General features: G+C 52.0%; 1 protein-coding gene across 1 annotated transcript in view; it reads left to right on the top strand.

Annotated features, from left to right (window-relative positions):
• RPH3A (rabphilin 3A) overlaps positions 1 to 22,632 on the top strand; it is a 139,313-nt gene that overhangs the window by 81,644 nt on the left and 35,037 nt on the right. The window contains exons 5-6 of the mRNA XM_059675932.1: positions 11,575 to 11,663; positions 19,010 to 19,156. Of these exons, the coding sequence (XP_059531915.1) occupies positions 11,593 to 11,663; positions 19,010 to 19,156 (218 nt within the window). The 5' untranslated portion in view covers positions 11,575 to 11,592. The remainder of the gene's footprint in view (positions 1 to 11,574; positions 11,664 to 19,009; positions 19,157 to 22,632) is intronic.

Below are 22,632 nucleotides of genomic sequence, written 5' to 3'. Positions count from 1 at the left end.
GGTGAACGCTGCTGGGTATACGTTCTATTGGGGATGCAAAGCTCCAGAAGCGCCCGAGAACCCAAGGCCAATTCCTGGGTTGCTCCCCTGCCATCAGGCACTCTGAGCGCAGGGCCCTGGGACCTATGCCCTCACAAGCCCCCACTGCCATAGATAAAGGAGTGTTTGTGGAATGCAAAACGCTTTTACAGCTGTTAGCTGTCAGTTCTGGTCTGGGGAGCCTCAGACTTGTTGCCAAGGTCCTCCCCGGCCCCTGCATCCCCTAAGGGCAGAGCAGAGTAAGAATCAGGCCTGTTGCCTCCCGGACACCATTTACTCTCTGCAGCGGAATCCCTCAGGTGTGCACAGGAGTGTGGGCTGGGCCTAGCAGCGTGGACCTGTTTCCTGCAAACCTCACAGAAGTCTGGTGGGGGTGAGGGTGGTGGGGGTGGCGGAGAAGGGTTGGGCGTTTCTTCTTAAACAGGACCCAGGGACTCGGGTTATCAGATAGCTCAGCGACAAGGCAGCAGTGATGGGGAGGCTGGCCTGGTCTTTGGGGCTCTTCTTAGCCCAACTCGGCTCCCCATTTGGGCCAGGGCAATGCGGGGAGACCACAGGGCAGTGCCGAGGCACCAGGCTGCCGTGTGCAATGTCACCGCCGTTTCCTCGAAGCGATTGTCTTGCTGTCGTTAGTTATAATGACATAATGCATGCCCAAATCTCATTGAGATGGAGCCGTGGCAGACTCTGACTTAGCAATGCAGTTACTGAGCAAGATAACAGGCCTCAGGAAGCTGGGGCTTGCGCCCTCCCCTTCCCAATGAATCAACAAGAGGAAACTCATCCGACAGCATCATCGTAATGATGCTTGGCTTGTGAAGGCTTCATTTGGAGAGTGGGGGGGTGGGGGTGGGGATTGCCTCGTCTCCCAATATAATCTGCGTGAGTTCATTCAGCTGCCTCCTCCTTTCTTTTTTCTTTCTTTCCTCTTTTTAATGCACCTACACAGTGGCAAGCAGCGACTTGTGAATGGAAGCCGCTTTCAGTAGAGAACTGATTATGTAAGCAGGTTCCGGTGCCAGCAGGGATGGTGGGGCGGCGTTCTGCGCTGCTGGGAGGAGGGCTGAGGTCTCCCAGTCCGTGGGGAGGCCCTCCCTGGGAGATGCGGGCACAGAAGCATCTGTGTGGTCCATTCTGCCCCACAGCCTGGCCCCCGACCCTGTCCCCTCCACCTGTCGGCTTTCCCCCCGTCCCTGTATGGCTGGATTAATCTGTCAGCTGAAAGCAGGATATGGGAACTTGGCGAAGGCGCTGAAATCACTGGAAGTGGCAGCCAGCATGTCGGGCTGGGGAGTCTGGCCAAGTCTTTCTCCCAAAGCCCTGCGGATGGGGGGCTTGTGGGACAGGCTGCTGGGTAGGACGGAAGGTGGAAGCTTCTGACGTTTGCAGTTTTTCCTCTGATCGTTAAAGTCCTACCTGTTGTTCACCAGAGCCGAGGGAGGCAGCAGCCCTGGGCATGTGCCCAAGGACAAGCGCAGGCGGACACCCACTCAGGGAAGGGCTGGCCTCAGAGGGCAGACCAATGACACCCGCCTGTGCCTTTCAGAGAGGGACACATTGCTGTCTCTTTGGGTCAGTGTTTTCTCTGGGTTGTCTAGGTGGAGAGGCCCTGGCCGTTCCACAGTCAGCCACTCGGGCCACCTCTGTCGGGTTTCCGCCTCCAACACTGACGTGGCCTCTGGGAATAGACCGGCGGCTGCAGACAGGCTCCCCGTGGCCTGAACGTGCTCCGAGGGTGAAATGCCACAGAGCCTGGTAGCGGGAGTCCTCAGGTGGCCAGAGAGGCCTCAGAGGCTCCCCAGGGCCCTGGGATCGAGCAGACTCCCGCCCTGGAAAATTCTCCCTCTGGTTGTCATGGCAGCAGGTCTGGGATGGGGCCTTTTTCCCAAGGGGGCACCACAGGGCTGTCATTTCTGATTGACACGGACTGTCACGGTGGCCTCAGGTCTCTCCTGCAGGGTGGTCTCCGATGCCCTGGGGGGTCTCTGATGCCCTGGAGGGCTCCCCACTTGCTCTCTGTATCGCACCAGGCTCTTGCTAGAAAGACCACTGAGCTACGAGCTCTCTATTTGGGGTCAAGTCCCAGCCATGCCATGTGGCAGTCATATCCTAGAGCTGTGGTTTTGCACAGGATGTGATGGGATCAGGGGCTTGTCCACCAAGTCACAGAGCAGTCATGGGGGTGAGACCTGCACTTGGAAGTGACATGAGTGATCTCCCTGAATCCTCACAAAACCTGGGCAATAGCCTTATTCTGATGCCCATTGTGCAGACCAGGACGCTGAGGCTGCCGACAGCAGAGAGATCTCGGTCCTCCAAGTGCACAGCGTCCGTAAAGGGAGGTTCCAGGGTAACAATCAATCAGACTTCGCGTGTGGTTCAGGGTGGCTGTGAAGACCGAGCAGCTGAGGATGCGACTTAACAACCTAGAGCTTTGGTGTCTAGTGTTCAGCTCCTCCTGGCGCGATCTAAAGCATGAATGTCGTTCTGGGGAAGGGCTGGCGAGCACCGACCAGTAGGAGGCAGTGTGCTCAGTGGTCAGAAGCACAGTTGGGATTCTGGCTGTGCTCCTTGCCAGCCTGTGACCTTGGGCCTGTTGTGTGGCCTCCCTGCCCTCAGTTTACTCACCTGTAAGATGGGAATGATAATAGCACCTTCCTCATAGAGTTGCTGTGAGGATTACGCGAGTTAATATGTATAGGTAGCACTTGGAGTGGCCAGTCCATGCTGGACTGTATACATATTAGCTGCTTATTATTTATATAGGACTTACATTTTTAAAAAATACATTGATTTCAGGGAGGAAGGGAGAGGGAGAGAGAGAAACATCCGTGATGAGAGGATATCATCGATCGGCTGCCTCCTTCCTGCATGCCCCCCCCGCCCCCCGGGGATTGAGCCCACAGCCCGGGCATGTGCCCTGACCAGGAATCCTGGTTCATAGGTGGGTGCTCAACCACGAGCCACACTGGCCAGGCAGGACTTACGTTTTTAAGGAAATTACATCTGGAGTCATAGTTGTTTCACAATAACCGTCTGCCATTGGAATTGCTACCTCCATTTACAGATGAAGGGACTGAGCCCCAGAGAGGCGAACCAATTTCCCAAGGCCACGCGGTGAGTCAGGGACCAGAAAAAGGCTTAGGGATGGCACTGACCGAGCCACAAAGCTCTGAGGCCAAACAGGTCCACCAGGCCAACGACAAAGTGTAAACCCAACAAAAAGTGACAAAAAATGGCCCTAGCTGGTTTGGCTCAGTGGATAGAGCATTGGCCTGCAGACCAAAGGCTCCTAGGTTCGATTCTGGCCAAGGGCACATGCTCGGGTTGTGGGCTTGATCCCCCCTAGTAGGGGGCATGCAGGAGGCAGCCAATCAATGATTCTCATTGCTGTTTCTATCTCTCTATCTCTCTCCCTTCCTCTCTGAAATCAATAAAAAATATATATTTTTTAAAAAATGACAAAAAATGGCAGTCCCAGGCAGGCTAGAAAAGGCAGACGGTTAATTTGGTGGCCTCGGGATCCTCCCTGGGGGGCCCTGGTAACTAGGGCTGTGAGCACTCCAGGTGGGTGCAAGGGGCCGCCACACCTGCTCCAAGCCACAGAACACCTGGCCGCCAGCAGGTGGCCGAGGCCCCGCTGGGGAGCTGGGGAGCTCCCAGGTGGACAACCGGGGCTTAGCAGGCTCGTTCTCGTGCTTTCTCGGAAGTTGGGATCCCTCCCAGCTTCTGTCCCCACGCCCCTGCTCGTGCCATCGGCAAACCTCTAGAAGGGTCCGAAGCGATGGACAAGGGAGGCGTGCAGGTGCCAGAGATGTCGGTGGATGGGGAAGCAGGGGAAGGTCTTTTATAAAACCAGCTCAGCAGCCTGATCGCTTTAACCTGATTAATTACATTAAGCCTTTGTCAATATCACCATTACCTCAGCCCCGGCGGCTGCTGGGGGAGCAGGAGGCTTATTCAATATTTAAGAAGCCCTGCATTGCAGGCCAAGGGCTTGGGCCGCGTGGGGAAGCAGCAGCGGCAAATGTTCAGGGACAGTCTCTTAAGCGGCCGATTCGTTTTAAAAGGAGAGAAACAAAAGGAGGAAAAGCCGCGCAGCCCTCACCTTCCCCCGGGGGTCCCCCGATTTCGGGTCACATTACACAGCGCACCCCAGAGCTGTTTGCTCCGACGCAGGACCAGTGAACGCAGCCGTGGACCAGGAAGCTGGGTCTGCCAGTTCCGCTTTCTCTAGACGCGCACAAAGCGGAGGCTCTCAGAGGGCCGTCCCCAGACCTGCCCATCAGCACCACAGGGACCTTTTAGAAATGCAACTTCTCGGGTTCCGTCCAGGACCCCCCAAATCAGAGACCCCGAAGCTGGGAAGTGGCCATCGGTCTGCTCTCACGAGGCTCTCGGGGTCTCTGATGCAGGTTCAAGTTTAAGGGGCTCGATTGTGAAGACCAGGGGCTTTGCAAATTGCAGTGCTCCGTCCACACTTGATGGCTGTCTCCAGGGGGACACAGGGCGAGAGGCAGGGATTTTGTGGTTCATTCATGCTCTCCAGCCAACACTGAGATTCATATTTCTGTTCCTTTCCCCCGCCTGGCGCCAGAGGGGCCTGGGCAGGAGAGGGCAATGGATGGAGGCAGGTCTTTAAGATCTATTATTCATGGGAACTAAGAGAAGCTTTTTGTGTGTGTTTTTCTGATATGGTCTCGGATTTCTTAGAATCCATACCCCAGGGAAGTGGCCGTGGCCAGACTGCATGAGGCAGAAAGTACCCTTCCTGGCCAGAGACTCTGTAACCCAGGTTCTTTTGGGGGTGGGGTCTGCAGAAGCTCCCGGGTAACCTCAGAAAGGGGGGGCGCGATGCCAGCACTGACCTTGATACTCTCTCCTACCCATTTTCCCACTCCAGCCTCTCAACAACTCTGTGAAGTAGAGGCAGTTACTGCCCCATTTTACAGACAGGGAAATTGAGGCTCTGAACTGCTCATTAATTTGCTCAGGCTCACCAAGCTTGAGCTTAGCTGGGGGTTGAACCCAGGTCCATGTGACTCCAAAGCCTGAGCTTCTGATGGAAGATTCTGTCATGAAATTTGTACCACGGATGCAATGGGGATGGTGTGTGTGTGTGTATGCGTGTATGTGTGTATGCATGCGATTGTGTGCATGTGTGTTTGCATATGTGTTTGTGCGTGTTTGTGTGTTTATGCATGTGTGTATTGGTGTGTGTATGCATGTATGTATGTGTGTATGTGTTTTTGTGTGTGTATGTGTGTGTTTGTGTTTTGTGTGTTGTGTGTTTGTGTGTGTGTTTGTGTGTGTGTTTGTGTGTGTGTTTGTGTGTTTGGTTGTGTGTGTGCGCGCGCGCATGTGATTGTGTGTATATTTGCATATGTGTTTGTGTCTCTGTGTCTGTGTGTTTGTGCGTGTTTGTGTGTTTATGCATGTGTGTATTGGTGTGTTTGTATGTGTGTGCGTGTATGTGTGTTTGTGTGTGTGTGTGTGTGTGTGTGTGTGTGTGTGTGTGTGGTGAGGTGAGAAGACAAGAAGAACCTTTCCTGAGGTTCTAGTTCTTCCTCTTCACAAGGATAAAGTGAGAACATGCATTTTCCCGGGCAGGGAGCACCGATGGCGAGAGGACCCTCTTCTATGGGCTCTGACCGATAAGAGGCCAAGGCAAGGCTGAGAGGGAAGAGTCTGTGAGCTTGAGCAGTTTTCCCAAATGCAGAAAGAGGCCATTTCGCTATCCTGCCCGCCTTACCGCACCCTCGACAAGGGGCTGTGTTAATTGTGCTTGGTTGCCTCCGGGGCCTGGGAACGCGTCGCCCATGAGAGTGGCACACCCTCCTGTTGATACCTCCGATGGTGACACAGCTGTTCGTTACCTTACGCCAGACTCTCCCTGGCTTTACCTGTCACCTGGAGATGCCACATCCAGCCGGGCAGCTGTCTTAGGAGAGTGGGTATCCAAAGTAGCGGTTAAAAGTGTTGGTATCAGAGGGAGACACAGCTGGCTTATAAGCTGGTGGCTCTACCACTCCTGGCTACTGATCTTGGGCGAGTTAAGGCAACAGCTGAGTCTCAGGAATGTTAATAACGCCAGGGCCTACTTCCTGGGAGGGGCTGAAGGTGAAGGAGGTGGTGTGTGTGTGGAAATTGCCTGTACAAAGGCTGGTGAGGTCTGTGCTGCCCACCTCTGGGAGTACAGACCCTCAGGGCAGGACAGCGAGTTGGTCAAAGCGCAGGCTCTGGAATCACACTGCGGGATTCCGTAGGTGGCCCCGTCATGTACCAGCTGTGCAGCCTGAGAGAAGTTGCCCAACCTCTCTGTGCTCCAGGCGCCTCACTCGTAAAAGGGGACCGATCACCATTTCATCGGGTCGTTGTGAGGATTCGGTGAGTTAAGTACCCAGAAGAGGGGGTGGCATATGGGAGGCACTCAGAAACTGGCCGCACACCCAAAGGAGTAAATGAAGATAATTTAATGAAGAGACTGTTTACAGACACGTGAGCAAGCCAGCAAGGTCAAGGGAAGCCAGGATGCTGAAGCACCCCAGGATCCTACAGAGGGCCGGCATCACCTCCAGGCCGGAGGGGCAGATGCGGGACAGTTATGGACCAGAAGAGACAGGGCTCTATGGCGCAGTCCTCCCGACAAGAGCTGTGACCTTCAACAGAGGCCATGGTGTCTGGTGGGAGGGGTCCAGGGGGTAAAAACCCCGGTGCGTCTCTCTTCTCACCCCCTCCGGTCTTCTGCTGTGTCTTTCGTTAGATAAACCCAACCGGAAGCCAGAGGGCAAGGTTGCTGCTGATATGGTCCATGCAGGGCAGCCTCCCTGGGCACAGAGCAGGGTGGAGGGTGAGTGGACCTGGAGGAGTGAATGGAAGATACCCAACAAAGCTTATTATTAGGTTGGACCATTGGATGCTGCCCCCATACAATGGTATTTGCCATGTAAAAACAGCACATTAATATGCTTAACCAAAGATTATATTGTTTGTACTGACAATCAATAGAGAAGGGTGGTCGGAAGGCTCACTGATACACGACCCAGGTCTGAGTCCTTGAATAGGCCACCTGCTCCCAGCGTGATCTTGACAAACCCCAGGGCCTCAGTTTTCTCATCTGTGAAATGGGAATGCTCCTCAGATGAGAGGATGGGGACTGCTGTCATTTAAAAAAAGGAATAAGTGCCACTCCCTGCTCTGAATACAGATGCTCCTTGATGTAATAATGGGGTTACTTCCCCCCAATAAACACAGATTTATTTGGAAATATTGTACATTGAAAATGCATTTGGTACACCTGACCAAACATCATAGCTTAGCCTAGCCCACCTTGAATGTGCTCAGGACACTTGTACTAGCCTCCGGTTGGGCAAAATCATCTAAACAAAGCCTGTTTTATAATAAAATATTGGTCTCATATAATTTAGTATTGTATCGCTTTGGAAACATTTATACTAATAAAAGGGTAATATGCTAATTAGACCGGACGTCTTTCCATACAAAGCCATGGTGGTGGGGCCAAGGCAGAGGCAGTTAGGGGTGATCAGGCCAGCAGGCAGGCGAGCAGTTAGGAGCCAGCAGTCCCAGATTGCAAGAGGGATGTCCAACTGCCCACAGCGATCGGGCCTAAACTGGCAGGCAGACATCCCCCAAGGGGTCCCAGATTACAGAGGGTGCAGGCCGGGCTGAGGGACAACCCCCCTCTAGTCATAAAATTAAAAAAAATCATAAGTCAAACCATTGTAAGTTGGGGACTGTCTGTATTTTGTCCTTAAGGGAAGGATGAGGATGAAACTTGGGGTCTCCATGGCATGATGACATTTAGGGCTGTAGGTGAGTCTGTTCCAGCTGAATTTTAACCTGAATGAGTTTCATTGCAACCTGGGCCTAAGTGGCAGCCAGAGGCCATTAAGTGAAACGACGTGTTTTAATACGCAGACCTGCCTAATCACATTTCCCAGTTTAGGGCCGTGTGTCTGTGCACGCACGCACTAATGCAGAAACCCGTCCTGAGCTTTCCTCTTCTCCCTCCTCGCGGCTGAGGCCAAGATAAGCTCGGTTAACAGCACAACAAAGGCAAGTTTCTGCTTTATCAAGGAATCAGGTAATTGGCTGGGCTGTGCAGGGAGCCCCGGAGGCTGGGCCGTTAACAGCGTCCGCCTCTGCGGCTGCGAGTGTGGCATTTGGGTTTGTAGACTCAGGGCTCGGAGGGATCCATAATCCGGGGGAAGAAGGAATGATTAATCATAACACAAATCAGTGATAGCTTCCACTTGACCAGGGGTGTTTTGTGCCAGGCCCTGGACCCGGGACTTCCTGTACATTATCTTACTCCGTCCTCACAGGAATTCTAATTTGACACGGAGCCTATCGTCGTCCCCACTCTACAGATGAGGTCAGGGAGGGGCATATACTTGTCAGGCTGAATGGCTTGACCCCCAAACCCGTCCCCTAAGCTGCCCTGCTGAACCGACTGCTAAAAGCATGTGGTCTTGGCTTCGGGTCTTTAAGTGGAAGGAGGGATGGTCTGCGTGGAAAGTGCTGGGGACGCTACGCACTGTGGTGGTTGAGCCGCAGTAACGAGTTCATTGCTGCCCCCCCCCTCTCTTTTCAGTCCTGTTTTCCCCTCCTCCCTGCCCTCCCATCACCCCAGGCTCCATCCTCACAGGTTTCTCTGCTCCCCAAACATTCCTGTCCACTGACGCCTCTGAGGCTTGCCTCCTCAGTTCCCCTCATCCTTTCCTCCATCCTTCATGTCTTGCGCACTCCAGCTCATCCTTCAAGAGCCAGCCCCAATTCCCCTCATCTGGGAAGACTCCCCTGACCCCTCCCCTAGGCAGAACCATTCCCTTCACCTGTTTGTTCCCATGGCATTTTGTACATTAACAAAACAAAGCCTTTTCTGGACACACACACACACACACACACACACACATTTTTTTAGAGAAGGCAGAGAAATTAATCTTTATTTTTAATTACTGCCAGCTCTCTCATCCTGACTTTAAATGCTGCCACCTCATTTGTCTTATTAAGTATTTAGTTTTGCTTTTAATTAGTGCCGCTTATTGTCACTGAATTTTAATAGTCAGTGCAGGGTCTGAGCAGGCCTCGGTGTGGATGTTTCACAAGTGACTCCTGTCCTCCTGCAAGGCCCGGGCTTGGGTGGCTGTGTCTCTGAGGTGGCGGGAGGGGCTACAGGGTGTGGCTGGAGGCTGGTGTACTTTTTTCCAGATCTCAACCAATCCTGGTGGAAGTTAGATCCAAGGTAACTGATCGATGAAGACACACACAGAGTTCAGGAGGGTTGCGATGCAGAAATTCAATTTAAATTTGACTTAAGGAGGGAGGGGGCGGGGAAGGAATACACTGGCTCATGGTATCCAAGAGGCCCTAATAGATTCAGGCAAGGCTAGATCCAGCATTCCAGCTCATCATCAGGCACCAGTCTTCCTCCATCTCTCAGCTCTACTTCCATCCTTTGGCCAGTCTTTCCCACGTGGTGGCCGTGGTGGCAAAGGTCACCAGGATCAGCCCCAGGCTTCTGTGCTTTGAGCTTAACAACACCAATGGGAAGAGGGCGCTTCCAGCTTACGGAGCACGTGCCCACCCCAGGGCCTTTGCACTGGCTTCCCCGCCGCCTGGAATGCTCCGCCTCAGCGAGCCCTTCTGACCACCTATTTAAAGTCAGCCGTCCCTCTCCATCACCAGTCTCTTTTCCCTGTTTGATTTATCTTTAAAGTGCACATCATCGGCTGGTACGTCTTATATTTGACCTGTTTGGTTGTTGTCTGTCTTCCTGCTGGAAGGCTGAGTAACAAGGTAACAGGTGTTTGTTTTAATGCTGTATCCCCAGTACCTAGAATAGTGTCTGGCATCTAGTAGTAGATGTTCTATTAAAAAAATGGTTTTTTGGTTAATCCTCACCCAAGGATATTTTTTCCATTGATTTTTAGAGAGAGTGGAAGGGGGGAGAGATATATAGAGAGAAGCATCTATGTGAGGGAGACACATTGATTGGTTGCCTTCTGCACCTGCCCCAACCGGGGCCAGGGATCGAGCCTGCAACCAAGGTAGGTGCCCTTGTCCGGAATCGCACCCTCAACCCTTCAGTCCGAGGGCCGGTGCTCTAACCACTGAGCGACCGACTAGGGTTATAAATACTTTTTGATTCTTCCCGTTTCTCAAGAGAAGCTGGCAATCTGTATTTTTCAGTTAGAACCTGTGCTTTTAAAGCATTGGCTTAACTTCACTTTTAAAAAACACCGCATGGGCCAAGCAAAACCTGCTTTCAGCCTGGATCCTGTTGTGGACCCGCAACCACCCCCATTTGAGGCCCTTTGTGAAAGCTCACCCCCCACCCCGTCAGATAGTCTGAGTGAGTTTTCCCAGATCCCTAACTGAGCAGTGATGGGCTGGGCTCAGGGGAGGGAGGGAGGGACAGGGCCAGAGACAGAGATGGAAGTGCGTGCGCACCGTGCAGCTGGCAGCTGCCTGTTCTGCGGCGAAGCATCTGGTTTAATTCCAAGACTGTGGGGTGGGGGTGGGGGGGGCGAGGCTGACTGTGGCATTGAACTCCACGCAGACCGCTGAGCTCACACTGGTTCCCAGCAGCACCCCAAGCCCCACCTAAAGCTGGCCCAGCCCCGCCCCCGCTGAGTGGAGCTGCGATACCTGCTGTGACTGGGAGTTAAATGTGTTTCAAGAATTGTTTTCAGTTCAGCTAAAACCTGCTGAGATTCTGGGATGAAAGCAGGGTTCCTCAGCAAACAGCACTGAAGGAGAAGTAGGCAGAACAAAATGGAAAGGGGGAAGAAGGGGGGCTTTGACTCTGGCTTTTTGGGGTGTGGGATGGGGCCTCCGGAGGCAGTTTAAGACGCAGGTTGGTGTCAAGGTTAGCGCCAAGCGGTGGAGGTGGGCAGAGCAGGAGCCAGGACTGGCCCTGCCACTTACCGGAGGACGGATTGAGTGCCCACTGCACTCACTGAGCTCTGCGACGTACTGAGGGTTTATTGAGCATCGACTATAGATGATCCTCAGCACTGGCTGCAAAGTGAACATGCAAGGCCCCATGCCCCAAATTACTAAGAATTTCAAGGCAATGACAGCAGAGCATTAAGCCAAATGTGGGCCCATCTAGCACAGGGTCCTTCTGTGTCCCCTCCCAACTTCTCACCTGTTCAGCTTCTCCGGGAACAAGGCTGTGCTGTAACCAGAGCTTCAGGGAAATTGGGGGGCCCCTGGGAACGCAGCCCCTACCCTTGCTGGGCACGTGACCTTGACTTGGTGAGTGAGAAGAATGTGGAGTTAAGGGCAGGATCTTCAGCTCTGATCCATTCCTGCAGGAGGGAGCTGGGACCTCCAGCAGGAGCTTCCCTCTGGGGCCTGAGGCTCCCATCAGGGAAGAGGACAAGCTGGGTGAGGTCCCGTCCTCTCTGTGTCCCCGAGTGAAGCAGGAGGGCGTGGAGCAGGAGGGCCTTGGGGACGGAGACGCGGCTGAAGCTCTGGGTGACGGCCTCTGTGGTGACTGTGTTCCAGGCGCACCGGACATCTGCCATGACCGACACCGTGGTCAGCAGCAGCTCCAGCCGCTGGGTGTGTCCCAGCGACCGGCCCCTTCAGTCCAAGTAAGTCCCGGGGCGTCTTGGGAGGGGCTGGTTCTGGGTCGGTGCGGGCCTGGGATTTGCGCTCTCCAGGGAGGACAGGAATAGCAAGCAAAGACCTGGAGTCTCTCCTGGGCGCGGGCAAAGGAACCCGGTGGGAGCTTTGTCATGGGAACTTCCCCGCTGATTTTCCTGCTTTTTAAAAATATATATGTAGAATTGTTTTAGTTTTTTTAAAATTGATTTTTTTACAGAGAGGGAGAGAAGGAGGGAGAGAGAGACACCAATTTGTTGTTTCACTTACGTTTCCACTGTGTATGCGTTCGTTGGTTGATTCTTGCATGTGCCCTGATCGGGGATCCAACCCGCAACCTTTGCATATCTGGACAATGCTCTAATCAACTGAGCTACCGGGCCAAGGCCGGGTATGTCATTCTAAACTTCCACCAGAAATACACCTACTCTCCCAAGCCCTTCCCATGATGCCCCCTGGGGCCCAGACTTATTTTGCAGAAAATATTCTATCCACCAAACGGCGTGTCTCTGGAAGATAAACAGTTGCCCGAAGGGTGGATGGGGTCACCTTTATTTTATTTCTGAAACGTCAGTTAATTAAAATCCCATGCATCCGAGAGTTTATTTCCGTCGGTACAAGGCCAGACAATTTGCTTTACGCTGAGATGAGAGTGATCCCGACAGCCTGGATGCAGTTTCATTAGCAGTGCGCCCGGGCTGCCGGGAAACCGCTTGGCATTCTCCGTGCACATGGCCGGCCGGCTCGCTCCTGCATGTCCTTGGGATATTAAAATTGTTTTCCTGCCCTAACCGGTTTGGCTCAGTGGATAGAGCATCAGCCTGCGGACTCAAGGGTCCCGGGTTCGATTCCAGTCAACGGCATGTACCTTGGTTGCGGGCACATCCCCAGTGGGGAGTGTGCAGGAGGCAGCTGATCGATGTTTCTCTCTCATCGATGTTTCTAACTCTGTATCCCTCTCCCTTCCTCTCTGTAAAAAGTCAATAAAATATATTTTTTAAAAAAATTGTTTTCCCACACATGCTAATGGGTGGATTGCAGTCATCACGCATGCTCTCTCGTCAGCTGCAGCAGTGATGCGGGTGCTTGCGATGTCTTTCTCCGGGAAATTAAGACGGCCAGTCTTCATTAACTGCTGGCTAGCCAGACACGCTCACTGCTTTTGTGATTCTCAGATACCTTCCTCTCTCAGCCTCCTTGAGTCTAAGGTGTTTGAAACACATGAGGGTGTTTGAAAGAGGCAAAGGAACCTGCGTCTGGTGAGGGCGGGCAGTGGTTTAACTCTTTAAAAAAAAAAAATATATATATATATATATATATTTTTTTTTTTCATTGATTTCAGAGAGGAGGTGAGAGGGAGAGATAGAAACATCAACGATGAGAGAGAATCATTGATTGGCTGCCTCCTGCATGCCCCACCCTGGGTATCCAGCCCACAACCCGGGCATGTGCCCCGACCAGGAGTCAAACCGGGACCTCCTGGTTCATGGGTCAATGCTCAACCACTGAGCCACACCAGCTGGGCTAGTTTAGCTCTTTGTGTTGGGAAAACTTGGGGAGAAACGCTGGGAAGGTCACGCTGCTCTATAGCTTTGAAGTCTGCCAGCGAGAGAGTGCCAGAGACCAGAGGGGGAAACTGAGGCACAAAGAGAGGACATGGGGAGGTGTCTGTGGAGGGTCGCACACCTGATAGATGGGGCTGCTGGTCTCCTCCCTCAGCCTGGGCCATGGAGAGCTCTGCTTCGGGAGGAACCGGTTCCTGCTCAGGGCTCGTGGCCGTCCTCAAGGTGTTTGGAACAACAGGAGCCAAGGATGACGTTGGCCATGTCACTACGTGATTTCTCTATAGGACCCCAAGCCTGTTATTTAAATGCCTAAATGATCAGCTCGGTTTATCAATACGCTGAACTGATTGGTCATTTTAATCCCAGCCGTGGCTTTCACAAGCCCACCCGGCAGTGACCTTGTTTTGGATGAGCCGCAACCCGATCACGATGACTTGGGGGAGAAAATGGAAGCAGGTCCTAGTCATTTAAACCACCTGGTGTTGCATCCACACAGTGCTGCTCTCATGATGAGATTTCTTTCCTGACTTTGTTCTTTCTTTCTCTCCTTTCTCTGCCTTCCTCCAGTGATAAAGAACAGTGAGTATTTTATGCTACTATTTTATTTCTCGACCAACTGGATTATATCTCTCTTTGTGTGTTGGTTTGTTAATCTTCACTTAAGGATATTTTTCCATTGATTTTTAGAGAGAGAGTGGGGGAGAGACAGAGAGAGAGAAACATTGATGTGAGAGGGACACATCGATTGGTTGCCTCATGCACACGCCCGACCAGGGCCAGGGATTGAACCTGCAACCTCGGTACATGCCCTTCATTGGAATCACATCCAAGATCCTTCAGTCCACGGGCCGACACTCTGGGCTGACACTCTAACCACTGAGCAAACGGCCAGGGCTAGCATATCTTTTCTGATCTAAGTGGCTTGCCCCTACCAGACAGATGGTCGGAAAAGGAACTAGCACATTTTATATATCTAAAAAAGAAATTTAAGTGGTTGTTTTTTTAAAAAAAAAACAACACCCTTTTGAAAAAAAGAATTATGAAATTTCAGAAAGTAGGTTGATGAAAGGACGGACAGGTTCCCTAGGGGAGCCCTCAATTTCATTCTTGTGGCGTTTCAACAAGTTTGGTGACCACTCAGTGCCCTGTTTCCACAGCCTTTGCCTGGGAGCTCTGTTCCGACATAAAGAAAATATTAACTGAAACAACTGCTTCCATTAATAAAAGGTGATGAGTAGGACGGAGCTCGTGGGAAGTCACGCGCTATGCATGCTGTCCCTGCCCCCTCAGGGGAGGTCGCCCGATTTCCCGGTGAGCTGCCCTTCGCGCAGAGGTCCTCCTCTGCTCACAACCTTTGTCTTTTCAATGGGATTCATTTTCCAAACAGGCATGACCGGTGGGATGCCGGGTCCAATCAGTGAGCAGTCAGGGCGCGGGTGGTTGGGAGCACGCTGAGAACCCACGGGAAGGGAAGGCGTCTGTCCTCCCCACGATGGGGCGTTAGCACAGACCCAGAGGCAGAGCGCGGGGTCTGGCATCAGAAGACCCAGTGAGTCCTGCTCTAGGACTCGACGTCAGCGGGGCCGTGGACATGCCTTTCACCTCCTGAGCCCTGGCTGTCTCCCCTGCAGGACAGGCAGGGTAACCCTGTCCTTCCTCCCTCACCAGGTGGACGTAGCATCCAATGAGGTGCACCGGAGAGCTCCGTGAACTGTGAAGCACACTGAGCACAATGCGGGGGGGGGGGGGGCAGGGGGAGAATCATAACGTTGCCTTACCCTGTGTGTTGTACATATACATTATACATACGTATCCATACGTATATTTACCTTGCGTGTATATTTGTATATATACAGTGTGTATATATATCACTTGCATAATTTGTTCAGCTCTTTTGGACCCAAAGGACCACATCACTGGGCCCAAAATCCTCTAAAGGTTTTCTTAACATCGATCAGGTGACCCCAGGAAATGACTTCCCCGGTTCTGTGTCTCAGTTTGTCCATCTGTCAAATGGGAGCTTTGGACAAGTTGATGGCTAAAGGCCGTTGGAATGTTCTACACTTTCTGTTGTTGGCCGATAAGACTCTGGCCAGACTAGATCTGCTTCTTACGAGTATGGTGAGTGTATTATTCAGACATGCCAGGGAGAGATGTTGAGACATTGTCAGATTATAGATATGAATATCACAAGAGAGAAGCTCATGACTCCAGAGGGTCTGGAGGCTCATAGAAGCTTCCAGAATACAAGAGTTGAAAGGTAGAGTCTATGACCATACTCTTTCACTCCCTCCTCCCCTCCTTTCTTCCCCCTTTCTCCCTTCCTTCCTTCATTATCAAATATTCACTGAATGTCTACTAAGTATCAAGCACTCACCGTCTTAAGCACCGGGAATACAGGGATAGCCAAAGTATGGGTATGTGTCTAGCGGGGTCTACAAACAAATAAACAGCCAGTCCCCAACAAATATACCCCCGTGTGCAGTCACGGTGGGCTGAGCAAGCACAGGAGGGGCATCTAGCACAGTCTTGGGCGTCATGATGGGGGAAGTGAAATGTAAGGTGGGGTCAAGTGAAAGTAGAGACAGATGAGTTCCAGGTAGAGGAACAGCATGTGCAAAGTCCAAAAGTGAGAGAGCATGGAATTTTAGCAGAACCCAGTGGAGCTCGGTCTGGCTTACCAGATTAGCCTTAGATTCCCTTAGCATTCTGAAGGGGGTTCGGGGGGACCCTGGCTTCCTTCTGCATCCCCTTTAGTCTGGTGGGGGCAAATTTCATCTGAAAGGACCTTTATACCTCCAGGGCATGTGGAAAACATTTTGTGGTGTGGCTGCCCTTCCTTCCCCATCCTTTCCTCCAGGATTCATTAAAATCTCATTCACTGAGCTGTAAAGCGGCTTCCTGCTGACACCTGCCTGGGCCGGCATCCTGGGGGAAGGGAAGGGGTGAGAAGAATAAAGGAAAGAGAAAGGATTAATTTTCTGCACAGCACCACCGTGTAATGCTTCAGAGCCTCGGAGCCCCAACAGCACTTCCATCATCGCACTCCTTTTGGGAGTTATAATTTGTTAAAAGAGACATCTGGTGGGTATTTATTACGTGACTATTGTGTGCATGAAATAAAGAATTAAGGCGGGAGGCAGACAGGAGGTGGGAGTCTGCCCTTGGCAGATATTTAGGGAGAAACATCTGTGAGGGGCTTCCACCTGGAGTCAGGACTCATTCCTTTTGTATTTGGGGCCACTGGTGGAGGGTTCCTTCTGACCCTCTCTTGATGCACCTGAGCTGGTACCTTCGGGTAGCGATCAAGCAGGTCCAGGATGCTGGTTTCTTGAGCCCCTGAGCATACTTGCTCCGCACATGTTTCTCAGCCACTCCCTTCCCTCCTCTGAGGGGCAGGCACCTGGAAAATGAGCAGGTCAGTTGCAGTGATCTGTGGGCTTTTTGTTAGCAGTGAAACTCTTTGATTAATATTTTATTCCGAAGCTAAATAGATAAGACAGGTGAGAGTGGCTCTGGAGAAGGACCTTTAGTAGCTGACAGCATTAAATACATCATGGTGAACCTTGTGCAACTGTAATTTAAAATAATACCAAACTAAAATAAATAAATAAAATAAAATAATACCAAACTACAAAGTAAATGGAGGGAGTCTAGCAAGCTTCTCATTTGTTTGTTGTTGTCGTAGTGGGCACTGTATCAGCTAGCTTTTGCTGTGTAACAAACCATCTTAAAACTCTGTGGTGTAGAACAATTATTTGTTTCCAGGAATCTGGGCTCAGCTGGTGGCTCTGCTGATCTTGGCTGGACTCGCTTATGTGGCAAAGGGTTGGCTGATCTAGGATGGCTGTGGCTGGAATGTCTCAGCTCTGCTCCACAGGCCTCTCATCCTCCAACATTCTGTCTTGGGCTTGCTGTCATGTCATGGCAGAGGTGTAAGAGAGTCATCAGAGACACACAGGCTTTTTCAGATTGACAAAGATTTCCCTCTTCCTCCTCCTTTTCTTTACAACATAATTCTTTAAAAAGATACTTTCAATTAGCAATGGGTGCAATGAAGAAAATGAACCTGGACAGTGAGGGATCAAGGAAGGCCTTTCTGAGTTGACTTTTGAACCAGATTTGAATGATGAGAAGGAGCCATCCATGGGGATATCTGGGGACATAAGTGTTCCTGGAAAGGGGACAGCGAGTGCAAAGGCCCTGAGGCAAAAACAAGGTTTCAGTGTTTAAGATTGAGCAGGGAGGCCAGTGATGCCGGGGTGCAGTAAGGGGGTGATGAGGACGGAGGCAGGTTAAGGACAGATCAGGTGGGACTTTGCAGATGGGCAAGAAGACTGACTTTTATTTCTACCAAGGTAAAATTCACAGGACATAAACCCAACCATTTTACAGTGTACAATTCAGTGGCCTTCAGCATTAACACAATGTTGTGCAACCTCTATGCATTGTGGGGTTTTTTCAAAGTCAATGAGAAGCCCCTGGAGGGTATTGAGCAGAGGGGGTGAGCCTGTTTAGCATTTATTTGTTCATCCCCAGAGGCCCTGGCTCCAAGGCAAGGTGTGTTTCCACCAGAATTTCGCCCTCCTCCCCTTTCTCCCAACAAGACTGGCCCCGACACCTGCTTCCCTTCGCTTTCAAACTCTTCCTTCTCTCCTCTTTAGTGCAAACCAGCTAAGATAGGAGGATGGCAGAGGGCGGGGGCGGGGGGGGGCGGGGTGAGGAGATGGGGCTTTTGATTTTTAACATTGAGTGTCAAAAGGCAATTTCATGGCTGCTGGCGAGAGTAGAGCAGTGGAAGTAATAGAGGCGGTCAGCTAATGGGGTGCTGGCTCTGGAGGATTCTAGTTACTATTTCCCCCCCTCACAGGGACCAGCATTTCTAGTGTTTAACCCTGCATTCCACTCGGGTGATGCGCCCCAGTGCCCTGGGGCGTGGACCATGTCATCCGTGGAGATGATCATAATGTGCCATAGACCTCGGCTCTCCATCAGCAGCCTCTGATCCTCTGCACCGTCACTGGAGCCACGCGGGCGGGCACTCAGTCCTCTTCGTACTGTGGAGGTTAAGTGCACAGGCGGCCCAGGTTCGAATCTCACCTCCGCCACTTCCTAGCCACGCAATGTGGGGGAAATGGTCTAATTTCTCCATATCTGAGTCTCCTCGCCAGTAAATGTATGAGAGTCCCAGTCTTGTAGGGATGATGAGAGAATTAAGTGAGGCAGTGTGGTGCCCAGGAGGTGCGATGTCCGTGTTTGCTTGTTTAAAAAAGCCAAGAAGAACACAGGATGAAACTCAACCTGCTCCAGGAGCTTCTGAGGCTGGAAATTTTTATAAGCCACGTTGGCAGCTACTTTAAATGCGTTATTTTTTAAATCTGTAGCTCAAACCCAACATCTTTGTGCCAGGCAGGGGCTGGGGTCTACCTGGAGCCCAGGGCTTCTGACTGCCCTCCCAGAATTGGCTCCACTCCAGCAGAAGTCTGCTGCTCTGGAATCTTCTCCTGAGAACACCCGTGTCCTCCAGGTTTCTGTGAGCTTCCTGCAAGTGTGTGCTAAGCACATAATGAGACTAAACCCATTGTACTGATGAGCAAACTGAGGCTCTGAGAGATATGACTCTTTAGCCCAGAGTCTCCCAGCCGGGGAGTTTCCTGGCAAAGGTGTGAACTGGGGGTTTACCCAACCCCAGGGCCTGGGGTCTAACCACAACTCCACACTGCCCACTGGGTTTCCTGTCCAGCCTCACGCCTTCCCAAATTACCTTTCAGGCTCCAGGCGGGCTGGTCCGTCCATCCCGGTGGTCAGCCCGACAGACAGAGGAAGCAGGAAGAGCTGACAGATGAGGAGAAGGAAATTATCAACAGGGTGATCGCCCGGGCTGAGAAAATGGAGGAGATGGAGCAGGCGCGGATCGGGTGAGGCCTGACACTTCCCATCCATTCCAGGGTCCTGGAGGCGGGGCCTGGAGGCTGCGCTGCTCAGGGCGGGGTGCTGGGCTGGAGGGGGGCTGCCTTTGGGCCTTGCCGTCTGTGACCCACCAGGCCACCCACCCAGGCAGAACTGGAGTCTTTGTCACATGAGGTTGGAGGGCTGGAGGAGGAGAGGGTGGCGGGGGGGGGGGCAGTTACCTGGGGAGGGGGCTTTTTCCAGAGGGGGAACGGGGTTTTTCTGATGGGGAGGAAGGAGATTGTGGGCCTGTGCCTTGTAGGAAGAGGGGATATGTGTGTTAAGGATAAACCCTGGGAAGCAAGAATTCCTCTCAGCCTTTTTCCTGAATAGCACTTAGCACCAGCTAACATATTTTATATTTACATATTTACTTGGACGATTGTTTATCTCTCTCTGTTAGATAAGGTTCCCAAGGGTAGCAGATGCTTGCCTGTTTTGTTCACCACTGAATCTTCAGAGCCCGGTACATAATCGGTGTGCACGAAAATATTTGTTGAGGGAATGAGCGAATATGACAGACAGTGCCGCCTCCTAATTTCCCTCGCCATCTCCTGTGGCCAAGAGGCTGGAGGGTTTAGAATCCTGTAGTTCAGGGTCCAAATTCCCAGGGAAGGCACTCTGATTGGCTGCGTTATGTCAGGTGCTCTCTCTCGTCCAATCAGCTGTGATGCCCATCTCATATGAACATGGCCATTGGTCTGACTCTGGGGGTCAAGTTAAGGTGTGGGGAGTGTGTCTGTGGCCTGAGAAGGTGCTGGCTTGAACATCCTAGGACAGGGTAGATGGGCTGCCTGCCTGTCCTCCATGTCTGGTGATTTGCCTTGACTCACCTGGTGACAGGATGGACTAGCGCAGTGGTTACCCACTGGGGCCCTAAGGTCAAAGACCTGGGTCCAAATCCCAGGCCGACCACTGACCCCTGTGTGACCTTAAGGAAGCCGTTTACCTCCTTGTGCCTGGGTTTCCTCCTCTGCAAAGTGGAGATAACATGAGCACATCCTTCTCAGCGAGTGTATAACATGCGAGGGATTCATGCGGTGCCTGGGGCAGAGCTCATTAAATGGCGGCAGTCGTTTATCAATGAACTTGCTGTGGAAGCTGGTTTGGTCACTGGCCGAGGCCTCTGTTCTAAAGTTTATGCCCCGAGACTCCTGCTTGGCAAGCCCTGGAATTTCAGCAGCCGGCTTCCATGGAGGGAGATCGGGGAGGCTCCCAGGGCAGCTGGGTGGAGCTGTCGGTGGCCGATCCTCCCTTTGCTGAGACGCTGTGTCTGTGTTTTCCGCCTGGGTCCGGGCAGCAGTTGGGGCAGGGATTCTGGCTGCGGCTGTTTCCCCGCATGCTTCCAGCAGCAAGGCCTCGTTAGAAGCATCGCCAGAGGCAAACCCAGTGCTATTTGTGTCTGAGGAGCTCGAACCTGCCCTCGTTCCCGTTCTTCCCACGCTTCCCTGGGAAAGGATCAGAGAGGAGCCAGATAAAAGCAAAGCGGCACATCAGATGCGGAGCCCCCACTTCAGTGGGGCCCCCACTTCAGAACCTGAGGCTCCCAGTGAGTAAGCTTTGGGAGCCTCAGCTTCTCCACCCGCAGTGAAGTGGTCAGTCTGATTCTCAGGACCCTCCTGTTCAGACTACGTGTGGGGTGTTTGCTGGAGTCCTCTGGACCCTGGGGTTACCTGCTCCTCGGGAGCCAGTGAACTCCTTCTAAGTCTGTTAAAATAGCAGCTGTTTCTGTGCCCCATTCTGGGTCCAGACACCCATCTCTCTGGTGCTGAGTCCTCTTCCTGTTACCTGAGTGAAAGCCATCTAGAGAGGTGTGAAGTCACTGTTGATACACATAACAAATCATCATTATACTGGGTACCATTTATCGAGCACTTACTATGTGCCAAACCCTGAGCCTCAAAACGTCATATGGCCCGGCCAGGGTGGCCTTGTGGTTGGCATTGACCTATGAACTAGGAGGTTATGGTTCCATTCCCGGTCAGGGCGCATGCCCAGGTTGCGGGCTCTATCCCTAGTGGGGGGGCGTGCAGGAGGCAGCCGACCAACGATTCTCTCTCATCACTGATGTTCCTATCTCCCTCTCCCTTCCCCTCTGAAATCAGCAAATAGATATATATCTATATATACCTATACATACATATATATAGATCTCTCTCTCTCTCTCTACATATATATATATATATATATATATATATATATATATATACATTTAAAACAACAACAATAATAACAAAACGTCATATGGATTGACCCTTGAACTGCTTTTCTCAACCCTGTCAAGTAGATGCTATTATTATTAATTATTATCCCCATGTTGCCAGTGAGGTCAGGTCCCTCCCTAAGGTCACGTGGAGTGAAGATGTGCGTCCTGCCGGGCTGGCTCTCAGAAGTATGCTCTTAGCTGTTAGGTGTCTTTCCTGAAGCTCTGACCCAAAATTTCTAGACTGCGGTGCATGGACGTTTGAAAGGCTCGGGTCTGAAGGGGACACGTTGGGAGCTAGACGCTGCAGCTCCTCCTATGCTGGCCCTATGCCTTTTGGATCTCATTGACCTGTTTGTGCATCCATAGCTGGTCTCCTGCTCCTGTGGCTCTGAGAGTTCCAGGGAGACTCGCCCTCGGGCCTCCCAGGAGGTGCTGTCTTCCTGGGGCAGCTTTGCTAGTCAGGCACCCCAGCAGATCAGAGCTGGTTCTCTTCCAGAAGCCTCTTTGCTTCTGCCCAATGGGGTGTCTAAACCTTTGGTCACCACTCAGCCCACAACCCAGCTCTGCTGTCTTCAGCGCCCCCAGAGGGGAGATGGTGGCCAGAAGAGGAGAAACTCATAACCACCTCATCGTGCCCCCACACCCCATATTCAATGGCTAAGTGGGATGACAGAGTTTATTTTGCACGCTCTGCCTGCTACAGGCTTTCTGTATTCGTTAGGACACTTGGCTTGCTTGCCAGAAGGGAAATTAATTCCAGCAAGGTGGTTCAAGTTATCTATGGCTACATTAACAAAGCACCCTAACTTTAGTGACTTAAAGCAACAACCGTATGTTATTTTTGACAATTCTGTAGTTGAAGAATTCAGGCAGGGCTCTGCTGGGCAGGTTTTCTGCTCCACATGGCATGGGCTGGGATTGCTGACACGGCTGCGTTTGGCTGGTGGCTGGGCTAGGCTGGAAGGTCCAAGGAAGCTTCACGCCCATGTCCATGCCCACGTGTGCTCTATGTGGTCCCTTTCGTTCCTTGTTTGGTAGTCTGGCCTGAGCTCCTTTACATGGGAGGTGCATCCCAAGAGATCCAGGGTTCTTAACAGCTGAGTCTGAAACCAGTAGGGTATTAGTCAACCATATTCTATTGGAGAAGGGAAATGGGTCCCATCTGCTTGTGGAAGAATGACTTATGCCTCCATAGGAAGGCATTAATGGTGGCCACTTTGGGAGACTCTACCACATTAT

The sequence above is a fragment of the Myotis daubentonii genome, chromosome 19, assembly GCF_963259705.1.
Source record: "Myotis daubentonii chromosome 19, mMyoDau2.1, whole genome shotgun sequence".
NCBI classification, from domain to species: Eukaryota; Metazoa; Chordata; class Mammalia; order Chiroptera; family Vespertilionidae; genus Myotis; species Myotis daubentonii.
Note: the sequence above shows the minus strand (reverse complement) of the source record. Positions and strands in the feature narration are given on the sequence as shown.